Below are 14,619 nucleotides of genomic sequence, written 5' to 3' on the forward strand. Positions count from 1 at the left end.
ATTTTTCGTCCTATTTATCCTCACTTTGCAAACACTATGGTTTGAAACGTTTCTTGTGTATTTTGTATGCATATACCAAAGTTTAAGACTTAGGTATGAGTTTTGGTAATTGAAAGTTGAAACGCGCAAAATTCGCGATTTCTTGATTTCGATTTTTTTTTAGTTCATCATCGCCATGTATCAGTAAAGAATACCTAATACCCGGTATAATAAGTGAAGTATAGTCCCTCAAAAACTATATTGAAACATGTTCGCGAAGTGGAGCTCGTGATTGTCAGTTGAGATGTTGGGTTGTGGTTTGGGGGGAGACAAGAGCAACCTGACACATGTAGCCAGAGAAAAACCCTCAGAGCAAAGCAAAAACAAATGACAAACTCTAACTAAATAAGATTCAAAATGGAGCCAAATCAGTCGATTTAATATGGCGAATGCCCTTACCACTGATTTTTCTGTTATGTGCACGGTTGGGACTAGCCTCCTGCGCAGACGATCTTAGGGGTTCGTCACGCGTTCCTGGTCCTGTTCCTGTTCGTGCGGCAAGAACGTCTGCGTGGGAGGCTAGGTTGGGACTCTTTTTTTTTGTTTTGTTTTTTTGAAAAGAAAAAAAATGTTCATTGGCTTTATATTTAGCTTATAAAAGCGCGCGAAAGGCACAGGAACAAGATGCCTATACTGGAATTAACGCGTGATGCTGTAGCTGATTCATTTATTCCAACTGTATGCTTCGCAGATTGATAATACTATCCTTGCTATTGGAAAAGTTTGAGTCACGAAGATCGCGTTACGTTATTTCCCTTGTGTTTCGTTACGTATGACATCACCGGAAGTTTCGGAAGTTCCATCACGATAACGTAAGCCGGCTCAATGACCTCTTTTCATTCTCTAATCGTGGTCTAAGACTGTCGAACAAAGCACGATTCCTTCGCCAGGAACTCTCCAGTTTCCACCGTTTTAAATGTCGAGTGCTTCTTAGAGGATATTCTTTCGATTTACCGTTTTAAAATGGTGAAATTTCCGTTTGAAAACGGCACACTTGAGTCCACAACATGTTAACAATATGGTGCCACATATTTAATCCGTTTTAATAAATAAATCAAATGATGCTTTGACGTCACACAGGTAGGGGTAAGTGGGTCCCCTCCCTCGCGATATAAGCGACAAAAATGGATTTTGATTGTCCTGCTTTTATTGAAGACAATCAGAACAATACATCCCGAGTAGGAGAGGGGCGAGTTTAATGAATAAATTAATGTGCAGATTTGTGGCTGCCATGAAAAACAAGATGCCTATACTGGCATTAACGCGTGATGCTGTAGCTGATTCATTTATTCCAACTGTATGCCTCGCCGATTGATAAAACTATCATTGCTAATGGAATATTTTGAGTCCCGAAGATCGCATTATGTTGTTTCCCTTGTGTTACGCTACTGAGAATCTCACCGGGATTTTCGGAAATTCCATTACGATAACGTATAAACGTAAGCTTCTCAATGACCTCTTTTCTGTCTCCCATCGTGGTTCAGGACTGTCAAATAAAGCACGATTCCTTCGCCAGGAACTCTCCAATTTCCACCGTTTTAGATGTCGAGTGCTTCTTAGAAGTTATTCTTTCGATTTACTGCTTCAAAATGGTGAAATTTCCGTTTGAAAACGGCACACTTGAGTCCACAACATGTTAACAATATGGCCCCACAAATTTAATCCGTTTTTAATAAGTAAATCAAGTGATGCGTTGACGTCACACAGGTAGGGGTGAGTGGGTCCCCTCCTTCGCGATATAAGCGACAAGAATGGATTTTGATTGGCCTGCTGTTGTTGAAGACAATCAGAACAATCCATCCCGAGTAGGAGAGGGTAGAGTTTAATGAATAAATTAATGTACAGATTTGTGGCTGCTACGAAAAAAAAAAAAAAGAAAAAAATCGACCCCTTTTTAGATACGGTATGCCCCCTCAGGGCATCCTGCGTAAAAAAAATCGACCCGTTTTTAGACACGGTATGCCTCCTCAGGGCATCCCGAGTAAAGAAAAAAAAAGAAATCGACCCCTTTTTAGACACGGTATGCCCCACAGGGCATCCCGCGTAACAAGATGCCTATACTGACATTTACCCAAGATGCTGTGGTAAATTCATTTATTCCAACTGTATGCTTCGCAGATTGATAAAACTATCATTGCTAATTGTATATTTTGATTCATGAAGATCGCGTTATGTTGTTTCCCTTGTATTACGCTACTAAGGGTCTCACCGGAAATATCGGATATTCCATTACGATAACGTAAGCTTCTCAATGACTTCTTTTAAGTCTCCCATCGTGGTTCGGGGCTGTCAAACAAAGCACGATTCCCTCGCCAGTAACTCTCCAATTTCCACCGTTTTAGGTGTCGAGTTCTTCTTAGAAGTTATTCTTTCGATTTACTGCTTCAAAATGGTGAAATTTCCGTTTGAAAACGGCACACTTGAGTCCACAACATGCTAACAATATGGCGCCACAAATTTAATCCGTTTTTAATAAATAAATCAAGTGATGCGTTGACGTCACACAGGTAGGGGTGAGTGGGTCCTCTCCTTCGCGATATAAGCGACAAAAATGGATTTTGATTGGCCTGCTGTTGTTGAAGACAATCAGAACAATACATCTCGAGTAGGAGAGGGTAGAGTTTAATGAATAAATTAATGTACAGATTTGTGGCTGCTACGAAAAAAAGAAAAAAATCGACCCGTTTTTAGACACGGTTAGCCCCCTCAGGGCATCCCGCGTCAAAAGATACGGAGCCCGTTTTTAGACACGGTATGCCCCTCAGGGCATCCTGCGTAATAAACTATGTCAACATTTGCGCTTGTGATGACAGTGCGAAAATAATTTCGGAAATTACAAGAAGAATTTGAGGCAAGTCAAGGTCTGCAAGGTATATTTAATGGACTGAGACGATAATCATGTAGTTTTCCTCCTCCGAGATTCACTCTGTATTGTCAGTGCCAGATTCTCATCAATAACACTACAGGAAAAGTAAAACCGAAATTAATTTAAATCAAGTCAACAAATTAAGACCTTTTGAAACCTCAATGCGGTATTTCAATATTATCCTCAAACAAAAAGCTAATATATTTAGGACAGTGACGTTTGTCTTTCGCCGTGGATCAACGCTCAGAAGGTGCGCAAGATACGGTTAATCAATGCAATAAGGACGTTCACCATGAATGGAGCGAAAAAAAATATATTTTCAGGTTAACTTGTTAAAATACAATTGCAGTTAAACCTAGCTTTTATGTCTGTTTGAGATGTGTCACTGATGGTTATAAAATGTGAACTGGAAGTACACAAAATTATTATGCATTATTGCTGACTTTTGTTGTTGTTTTGCTATTATTGGGTGGGATATAGGAGGGAAGGAAGATTGGGTGGGGGTGGAGCATGGAAGTCAAAACTCAAGTTGACGAGAAGCATAGAGCAAATGCATTTGGTGACGATCGTTAACAAACACGCTACTAAGTATAGTATGCGGGTTCCTTCCCTCTCAGAGGTAGTCGAGAGAGATAGGTTTCTGAAACTCCTCTTTCGTGTCTAGTAGGCAACCGCACTTACGTCTATAATGAAGTAAGTAATGAAATCTACTTTCAGAGATTAATGATCAAATTATGAAAGGCAATTGAACCTAAATTGAGGACGCGTCAGCACCTGAAAGAGGTTGAAAATTTTAAGATATTATTTTCTAGCGCGCACACTAGTGTCAAAGGACAAGGGGCACGACTGGTATTTCTCAGATTTTCGTGTTCGGTCTAAAAGGTGGTGTTATCTCTTACGGACCGTCACTGTGTAAGTCTGACGTTGTCGTTGTTAAATCCTCCTAACGTGCTCCAGAGTATCCACCACACGAACAGCCTTTGACAAGGCCAGTGAGAGTATCTTTCGAACCTGTGTACCATAGTCTAGTGATTATTTAATTTATGTTGAAGATTTAACTTAATTACGAGTTCCAATTGGATTAGGTTAACCTACAGTACATGCATTGACAATGAACATCGATTCTTTGCTGTTCATCCGCGGTCTCCCTTCGTCGTTAAAGATTTTTGACTTTTCCATTTCTCACACGAAGGCCTTACTTCTCTCGGTGGTGAGAGCACATAAAGACGAATGGAAAGTTTCAATCGTAAACCATTATTCCTGGAATGAAGTAAAGTAATGCAAAGCAGTGAGTTTCTGTTTAAAAAAAATAGAGGAAATCAGAAAAGGAAATAAAATGTTCTTTCATGCTCTCAGTTTCACTCAAATCAAAACATTTTTACCTGCCCTTTCTAGCAACAACACTATTTCGTCCTGAATTTCTTCATAGGCCCGATCGTTTGTGCCTTCAGGTGCGCGCGAACGTCCTTTTTGCATGGATTAAGCGTAATTAACACATGGCAAATCTAGCATTTTTTGAGCTTGATCCGCACGGAGAGCTGCCATGGCGAAAGAAAAACTTCACTCTCCTAAATAGATTAGCTTTTTGTTTGAGGATAGTATTGAAATACCACATTGAGGTTTCGAAAGCTCTTTATTTGTTTACTTTTCATTTTAGTTTCTTTCGGTTTTACTTTGAGGAAAATAAAGGTTGTTTATATTGTTGTTGTTGATGAGAATTCGGTTCAATCCCTGGAAGTGGGAGGGGAGGGGGGGGATACATGATTTTCGTTTCAATCCGGCAATCAAATATACCTTGCAGACCTTGACCTTGCCTCAATTTCTTCTTGTCATTTCAAAAATTATTTTCGCACTGTCATCACAAGCGCAAATATTGACATTGTTTATTCCTGTGCTTTTCGCGCGCTTGTGTATCACATTTCAATTGTCACGCAATGAAAGTCATTCGCGTTGTTCAAAACTTTGAATCTCTAATATGCGGAATTTGAGACAATTTTCAGCCTTGCCTCGGGGATGTGATATCGCCAGATATAATGTGAATAACGATTGCAGACAAGTAAGAGCATTTCTTTATATCTGTAGTTTTCAGTCGTGTTATCCGGTTGTGATTGAATGAGTCAAGTAGTCAGTAACAATGTTGCACTATTCTTAAGTATTTTCGACGAACACAGAGAAAAACAAAGCCTGTTTGGCGAGTGCATTTATATAGATGGGCATAGAGAAGATTTTTTGTTTCTACTTTCCGATCATAAATGTATACAGAGGTAAAACAACGGACGCGCGATTTTTTCAGTTTTTTCTTGCGGTGGAGTTCATTCGTAATTTTTTAGGCAAATTTTATTTTAGGTCACGTAAAAAGGGAGCATTTACACTTTCTAGATTAAAAATAATGGTAGTTTGGAAGTGTAGCATGATATGAGAGAGAGGGTATTAATTTTACTGATTTCAAGTTATTTCCCTGGGAACGGCTCTTTCATCTCGCTTGAACGGCTCAATATAAACTCGAACATTTCACCTGAAAAGAATCATTTGATAACCTAATGCTAATGTGGGGAACACTCAAGTTTAAAGCGAGTTATTTAGGTGTATAAAAGCATGAAATGAAACCAGAGACCTTGGCTTTTACCTAATAGCTTCCGTGAACTGTATTGACACGTGCAAAATAACAGGAGGAACATGAAGTACTGAAATGGCGAATTGTGTCAAGGTGCATTCCACACATCTCGACCTAGCGCGCTCACTTTTCACGGGCCAAACTAAATATTTTAACATGATAAATAAGAAAAATTGAATTGCCTATTTAAAAAAGTTATTTCATTACCAGTATATTCGTATACCCCCGATGATATGGTCATCTGAAATACGGCAAAAAATCACTCATCTAAGGAAGAAACAAACATTGTATTCTTTACGTGGGCAACTTCAAATGAAAGAATGTTCAGGTCGAGATAAAATATAGTTTGGAAGCAAGCATAAGGGATGTAAAAACGATTGTGAAAATATCAACTCGAGAAAACGTTGCCTTGTCTTGAACGAGAGTTTTGAAAATGTACTAATTTGCATAACTTCAGTCGGGCCATCGGGCACGTTTTGGTCGATTTCGAACTTTCCCAATTTTTGCCAAAATAAAAATTCGCTAGAACTTTTGAATATTATTTTTGAAAATAGTTCACCGAAAGGGTCTTTTGGGGCAAATAAAAAGACATTCGAATTTTCGCTTCTGTCGCCATATTCTTGAAAGTTACTAACAACGGCTCTTAAAGAGATATCTTTAACCTTAATGCACAACAACTTAGAAACACGGAAAAGACGCGCAATTCCGACTAACGACACAAATAAGAAACGAATCCTCGCGAGAGAAACGGAAGCAGTGTTGTAGAACTGAGCAACCCTGACAATGGTGCACAGATGCAAATGCTTCTTGGGCTGAACCGGCTTGGGTAACTTCCTCTTAGCACCTTCAGCGGCTTCAATAACTTTCGGATTCTACGATGTGGACTCCAAACCGGCAACCTTGTGATCCCATCGAAAACAGTAAATTAAGCGCGAAGTCGATGACGGAACACCCAGCGACCCTTAGGGAAGCAGTTTCGGTAAAATCCAAAAGAGAACTGGCGAAATTGCAGAGGCTGCGCGGGAAGGTGTGGAACCTCTGTCTTTGCCTAGACCTACTGGGGCCAACGTCTCCAAGCCGAAGAGTACCTACCAACAGTGTTATGGCCAGTCTAGGAAAGAATCAGGTCCAACAGAAGCCGAACTCGGGCAAACAAACCAGGACGAGCAGCTGCTGAGCTTCACCCCAAATGCCAAATAACGAATATATGGCAAAATAAAAATACAAAACAAAAGGAAAATCACTAACCAGGTAACCAGGAAACTCGAAAACAAAACAAAACTTTTTTTACAGATAAGAGTTTTTCCACGAAATAACAGCACTTGTTTGCGAGAAATTAGAAAAAAACGAGCAATCGAGGAAAAAATACGCAAGCACGCGATAAGAGCAAAACGTGGGAACAGCACGCCACCCGAACTGTAACAAAGCGAAAAGGGTGTGGACTACGATTACACAGCTTGGAGAAAAACCTGCTACACCGGAATTCTGATCAGTTAAGAATTAAAGGGAAGAAAAAGGGGAAAAAAAAGACGTTCAAAACAATACTAACCGAGTGGAGAAATTCAGCGGAAATTGAGACGTAATGGCAACATATTGAACGAAGGGCACATTTTTTTTTTTTTTTTTTTTTTTTTTTTTTTTCATTTTTATTTGCAAGAAAACACACAGTTACATACAATAATAAACTAGACAGTACATACGCACTTACACTTTGTACAATATTACAATTAGCTTACTCACTCGCTGGCCCTGACTTGTACGGGTGTGACTTTGAATTTTTTGTGAGTGAGTGCATGAGAGCATGAGATGAGTGAGTGAGTGTTGTGAACGAAGGGCACATGGTGAGCACGGAGGATGCCTTCTGTACACTATCCCCTGACCTTGACGTCAGTTCAATTAGCAGATCTAGCAACCTGGGAAGGACGATGGAATCTCTCACAAAAGGCGCAAAATGAGCAGGAGCGCTATGCAGGAAAAGCCAAAAAGAAGTGGAAGGCCAGTTGAAACAACAACGGTCCCCACCTTTTAAATCTGGCCACATGCGAATTATAATGAGAAGAAAAATGGTCCACGGAATACGCATGCCCTTCTGCGTCGAACCACCGGAAGTCCGCAGGATTCAGGCTCCAGTTATCTCGGTCGGGAAACCTACTGAGCAAATGGGCACAGGCATTTTGAGCATGTGGTAACCACTGTGGCGCTAAAGGAAAAGCTAATGACAGGCAGAACTTGAATATGTCACTGCTAAAACCTGCTGCTAATCCGGCTTGGGACTGCCAACAGCAAGGATGCGCGTAGCCCACATATTGTCCGGATCCACAGAGACTTTCACCCTCCGACGGCTCAACCTCCCAGCGTAAGACTGTAAAACGACGATTACTGCTTTCAGTTGGCGATATATAAGTGGAACCCATGCCAATGTCAGCCAGCTCAAGCATGCCATGCACTGGATCGTTTCCCACGGTTGCTAATGATAACCGCTAAATGCAACCTCACCGGCACCGGTATAACAGGCTACATCGGCAAAAAATATACTTCTAATGGTCTACCCATTGAAGGAATCGATGTGCTGCAGCCAAAACTTCAGCTCATGTAATAATGCCGCGGTGAAGTAAACGACACATCCCAAGAAGGACTAGAATGAATAAAAACTATATTTTTTCTGGTGAAAAGACGGGAGATAGGAACAACCGCCAAGGAGAGGGAAATAATGAAACCCGCGAGGCGAGCTAGATCCCTGTAGCTTCCCCGGCCTATCAAGGAAGGCAGGGTACGCTCCAATTTCTCTAACTCAGTGATGCGGGAACTTGAAATGTGTCTTGAATAATGTTAATCACGATACCTAGCCATGCCCCCATTTGGACGGACTCCCAGCACGACGTGCTCTCGTTGTGCACGAGACCAGCAGAGGATAAGTCAGAACGTGCGATAAGACTGCAGGCGAGAGAAGACAAATGATCAAGATGGCCGAAAATGTCATCATCCAGGTACACTAAACAGTTGTGGGACATAAAACGCCACCTCCTAACCAGGGGACGCAAAAGCTTTTTAAAATAATAAAAAGCGGTACTACGACCGAAGGGCGAAACGGTAAAAGTATAAATGAATATGAATATATGAAACATCATATATTGAACTGCGGATGATAGATCAGGTAGAAGAAAGATCCTCGCAGTATAATACCTAACGACTCCCTACTAATTCCAGGAAAAACCTAAGAACTACTAATGAGGCCCAAAAATGTCTACAGGGTAATAGCCACACTTTAGGTACCAAGTAAAAAACAGAAATTCTACTCGAAAACCTCACTTAGGGAACGCAAATGCTGGTAACGAAATCTGGGCTCAATCAAATAAAATTCAACTGCTCGTAAGCAAAGTTTCTGAAGCTCAGCAACAGTGGGAGGGTAATAGTGCTCTTCGATCAAATGTTCCTGCAACAAATCGATAATACAGTACTGTAGCTGCTGGAACGAACTGAGGGTTCCTCAAAGTGGACTGGTTGTTCGACAAGAATTAAACTAACTAGAAATTTACGAAAAGGTAAGAAATAATGCTGTTGAATGATTATAAAGAAAAAAAAATGGCGGAGCGTCTATAGAGTCCTCTCCCAAAACCCCGCTGACTGCGGTAAACGACCCCTAACGCCCGACTCTTTCGCAGAATACTCTGATTTCTTGGCATTGCAACAATGAACTAAAATCGCAGAAACTTCATGGCCCAAGGTAGAGCCACTTGCAACGTTCCCCACCTAAATTTGTCCGGACACGAAGACGCCAAGTGACCGTATTCACACCACAAAAAGTAGAAAAAACATATGATAAAAGAAAATAGGAAATTGAAGTAAAAAACGGGGGGAAATGTAAATGAAATATAGAGCCTGGTAAACGTATTGGTGTGAGAGTGACTAACGGCAAAAATACCAAGTATATCAACCCGAATAGCAGGGCGACTGATAGTGGCTAATATGACGAAACGACTAATGAATTCTTCATGTCTATGGAAATCGCTAATGAACAGTAATGAGCTCTCATGAACTCTGCATGTCTATCAGAATAACCCATAGAAACACATTATCTCTTATACTTCTTACCGGAGATAATTTGCATTCTACGCTATAAAATAAGCAAAGAAAACAATATTCACTTGCAGAACATAGGCCTGCTTCAAGTACCAGGCAAAAAGCCAGAGGTAGAAGCTAGCCAAGTACAGTGTAAGAGAAAACAGATAAATACTCGACTTAAAACAAGGATCAACTGGACGGGCGCTCTGCTGGCCACGCGACGCCGGCCCCTGAGCAAAGACCACACGAATCAAGTCCAATTAGAAGAAGCACGGCAACGAGAATCATAACCAGGATATTTCTGGAATCATTTACGAACACGCTTCTTCTTAGTCTCCTTTACTTTTTTCTCAGCCTTTCTTTCGGAACGAAACAACCTTTTCTCAACCTCGGCATCGAATGCCAACTCATCAGATTAATATTCCTGCGCAGAAGTCCAACTGTAGTCACTTTTGTCGGCTATTTTAATAGCTTTCGTTATCTTAGATACGAGGGAAATGCCTTCCGCGACAACATTCTTCGTCTTCTCAACGGCGTTGCTATTCAGAGCCTCCTTTGCGATTTCAGCACCGCCTCGGCGTGCATAGATTGCAGGACTTATATCACTTATCTCACTATCTTAACTTACCTGGCATACAAGTACAGGAGTGAGAGTGACTAACGGCACAAATACCAACTATTTATTCCCGAATAACAGAGCGACTGATAGTGGCTTATATAACAAAAGCACTAATAAATTCTACATCCTTAAGGGAATAGCGCGTAGAAAGACATTATCTCCTATTCTTCGTACCGGAGATAATTTGTGCTGTGTAGACCGGACTTTTTTCGTCTTCTTCCACCTCGCTGATTCCGCCAGTACCAGTAGCCCAATAGGTTTGTTACGTGAAAATACTTACCTCTTACCAACCGACTTCGAGGGTGTAGTGTAAGTTACGGACCGAGAAAACGAGGTTAGTAGTATATTTATTATATCTCTTTGGTTAACCGGACGCGCGGGAAAGGAACAACTTTCAAAATTAGCGGGCTGTAGAGTTAAAAACGTCCCGCAAAATTGACCAATCACACCGCGCGTATTAAATGAGAGATATAATAAATTACGATACCTCGACAACAACAAGCTGGTATAGTTGTGTCTTGTTCGATTTTTTGATTTTTTGGTCGTCTGAGCCTTTCCCTTTTCTGAATTCAAAATATTATAATATTGACGCTGTAAGATATTTTAAACCGACGTTTCCGCAATGGTGCCTTCTTCAGGGTACAAAACTGTACCGTTTAAAAGTTCGTTAAATTTGCTCGCATGCCCAAATTCATGAAAGCGCGCGGGCGCGCAACATACGTGACAGCGCCTGCCAGCGCGCGAGCAAGTAAAAAACGAACAATTCATACAAAACTAAAGTCCCGATTAAGTCCACTGGGACTAACAGTTTCATATTTGAAAATGAACCGCATCTCCTGCTTTTTCTGGTATTCCTGGTTGGCTAGGCCTGCCCTCAAAACCGCAACCTTCAGATCTTCGAGTGTGTGGTTTTCTTGGTTGAAATGGGCCGTCACAGGTAGGTCATTTCTCCCGTTGATGACATATCTACAGTGCTCCCTGAACCTGTCCGCCAACCTACGACCAGTCTCCCCGACATAAACCGTTGATGGACATTTTGCGAATGTCAAAGAGTAAACCACTGGTTGTCCGTGATGCAGGAATAATGTCCTGTGACATTAACCTGTTATTGAGGGAGACAGATTGACGTGGGGACATGTGCGGCAAACGGTCCTGTTACAAGGGAAGGTTCCTGGTGGTTGGTTTGAAGGGTGTTTAGGTAGGCTGCTTCTGACTAGCAAATCCTTCAGATTCTTTGCACGCCTGAAAGCCTTCAGTGGTGGTTTATTGAAGATATTGGCGGTCGTGCTGTCTTCATGAAGGATCCGGAAGTTCCTTGAAATGATTTTAACGGCAGCCAGGTTTCTTGGATGGAAAGTAGTGACAAATGGAACTCTATCAATAGCGGTGTTGTTTGCGACGACACTGTTCAAAATTTCAACCCTTGATTTGGTCGATGCTCGTACTCTTCCCCTTCTTATGACGTCATCGGGATACCCGCGTGATGCAAAAAAGGTCTCCATTCTTGCTGCCTCAATGTCAAAATCAGCGTCATCACTGCAAATCTTACGCAGACTGAGAAACTGGCTAAAATGTATGGATGACTTGCAACTGTTAGGATGGGATGAACTGAGAGTTGAAGTAAGAGTGGCTATCTGTGCCTTTGTAGTGTATGGAAGTGGCTATGCGATCAGCTCGAGGCTTCATGTAAATATCCCGGAAAGGAAGTTTGTCCGAGGAAACAGGCCATGTATATTCAAGCCAACCAGGAATACCGGAAAAAGCAGGAGATGCGGTTCATTTTCAAATATGGAACTGTTAGTCCCAGTGGACTTAATCAGGACTTTAGTTTTGAGTGAATTGTTCGTTTTTTACTTGCTCGCGCGCTGGCAGGCGCTGTCACTTATGTTGCACGCCCGCGCGCTTTTATGAATTTGGGCATGCGAGCAAATTTAACCAACTTTTGAACGGTATAGTTTTGTACCCTGAAGAAGGCAGCATAGCCGAAACGTCAGTTTAAAATATCTTACAGCGTCAATTTTATAATACTTTGAATTCACATTTATTAACTAGGCTTTGCAGTATCGCTACCTTTCCCTTTTCTGTCGTTTTCCATGCGCATGCATTGCTAGAGTTTCAAATTTGGTCTTTGCTAAGCCCATTAGCGGACAACAGAAAGTAAGTAGTCCCCCTTATTTTCCCTTGTCTCGGCTCTTCACGTCTTCAATTAGTAACAGCAAATTCTGCAGATGTGTTTTCAGTAAACATACAAATATATGGTTAACAAAAATATAAAAAGAGAAGAAACAACTAGTTGGCAATTCTCTGCTGAATTTTAGGAAAGACCCGCAACCGCTTTCCACGAGTGTAGTTAAGAAACTTCTAACAGTTCCCCTGATGTATTTACTGGCGCATGCTCTCACCCCCACAATGAATTATTAATGCTGTATTGCTTACTCAAACAAGACAAGTGCTAATTCTCAGCAACCCAGGAAGTTGTGTTTTAACGAAAAGCTGTGTTACCTACGTTAAATAGGCCTTCGAACGTAACTTTTTTTTATTCGTTCTTACCTCACCTTTCAAACAACATACGAAACGCAAATAACGATTGCGTTTTTACTGCAGTTAATCAAAATTAAGGCAATCACCAACAGACTTTGAGAATAAAAACCGACAACATGTATAAACATCCACCAATCAAAGCCAACGGACGGGAACTTTAGACCTCATTAGGCTAAACTTCCTGGTTTTTTCCCTGCTATGATTGAATGCAGTGAAAAACGTAACCTTTGGTGGAATCTTCAACTTTTACAGTTCACATGCTATTGAACGGCGCAGTAACCTCTCTTTGATATGTTTGTTGACAGGAGTTTGGAAAATAATCAGTTGCAGGATTTGCCACCAGCAATTTTTGGTCAAAATATCCAGTTGAAAGTGCTGTAAGTAGGATTTCATTTGCCAACGATAAGTATAAGTTACTTTTATCTTTCGTAGAGAGAGAAAATAGCAAGTCTTGATCAACTAAAATTTAAAATCTATATTTCGAAATGTTTGAAATGTAAGTTAATCTTGTTGAAATTAGCCATTTTATAAGGTATGCCAATCCTATTAGAACGACACAAAGAGATAAACACCAACCCAAGGCGCCTTAAACTTTTAGAATGTGGACCTTTTTGGACCAAAATCAGGCTTTTCACTGTTACTTCAGTTTGATATTCAGCGCTGAAAAAATCCACTGAGAAAGTTTCGTCAATGCCTAAAATAATAAAGAAAAAAGAATTAAAAAATAAAGAGTGTCAGCCTGAGTCGAGGCCTGTTTAGCATTCACTTGTGGGATCATCTGAGGGAACACTGTATTCGTTCGCAGATAAAACGTACTTTTATCCTGCAGGATCACGACTATCGATTCGCAAACGATCGTAATCACGGAAGTAAAGTTCCCACTGCAGTTTTGGCGGCTGATTTTGCGATCTGTCAGCAATTACGTCAACCTCTTTCCCAAGGTATACTCTCTTCCTCCCTCGAGACATGAGCCTGGTTGCGCCTGGAGACGTAGCACCCAAAATCTGGGAGCTTAGGGAAATTTGTCGTTATGGAGGGGTAACAAAACATGTAATTGCCACTTAATTAAAAAAAGTCAACACTAAGTGGTTTTCTAAGGAAGCATTTTCACATCACACAGGCACTTTTGACTTGTAAAAGGGTAAAGTATCCACCCAGGGACAGTGTTTATAATTACTCTCATTTCTGTTGAAAGCCAGCGGTAACGTTCCGACATCCGATGACAGAGGCTCGAGATAAAACACAAATATGCCCAATCATAAATAAGAGCTGGAGAATCGCTTTTATGGAACTCTAAGTGGAGTGAAATGGGAATTAACATCATTGTTAACGTTTGCGAACAGCTGCACACCACGAAATTGGAATGCACGTTAACCCGCGTCGTATGTGACTAAAACTATTTTAAAATACCAACGGACGTCGAGAGTGGCGCGCGCGAATTCGAGGGATATTCGAATGATAGACAGAAATGCTATACAACATGGCTGCCAACTTAGCTACAAGCATGTGCAAAGGACACATTTACGAATTGAATATGGCGGCAGACCATGAAGAAAATCGGGGATCGAAAATTATAAACTATTGCATTTATTGTCCTTGCCGCCAAAAATTCAGCTTTCCCCAGCTTAAAATTGATCTAGCGACGATCGAGTAGCAATTTAATGGAAGACAACATCAGGATAAAATCATTCTAGCCAGTGGCATTTTTGATCGAAATAAGCTCAGAAATTAACACAATATTCTCTTACTAGCCTTTAAAATAGTGTTTACCTTCATGCCTTCCTTCTCTGATAAGTTTTCCCAGCTTCCCACATAGCAAACATAACAGGTTGAAAATCCCAACTGGCATAATTTTTTTCATACCTCTTTTTACTTTTC

At 40.9% G+C, this 14,619-nt stretch overlaps 1 protein-coding gene and 1 pseudogene across 3 annotated transcripts in view; one reads left to right on the top strand and one right to left on the bottom strand.

The window, feature by feature from the left end:
• The window catches only part of LOC146489148 (uncharacterized), a 265,653-nt gene that overhangs the window by 69,844 nt on the left and 181,190 nt on the right, over window positions 1-14,619 (top strand). For all 3 annotated transcript variants that reach the window (XM_085106569.1, XM_085106560.1, XM_085106577.1), the window contains exon 9: window positions 13,047-13,118. In XM_085106569.1, the coding sequence (XP_084962695.1) occupies window positions 13,047-13,118 (72 nt within the window). The remainder of the gene's footprint in view (window positions 1-13,046; window positions 13,119-14,619) is intronic.
• Window positions 7,484-11,702, bottom strand: LOC146489151 (uncharacterized; annotated as a pseudogene).

Source organism: Pavona decussata, unplaced genomic scaffold (genome assembly GCF_977016875.1).
Source record: "Pavona decussata unplaced genomic scaffold, jaPavDecu1.1 SCAFFOLD_6, whole genome shotgun sequence".
Classification (NCBI taxonomy): Eukaryota; Metazoa; Cnidaria; class Anthozoa; order Scleractinia; family Agariciidae; genus Pavona; species Pavona decussata.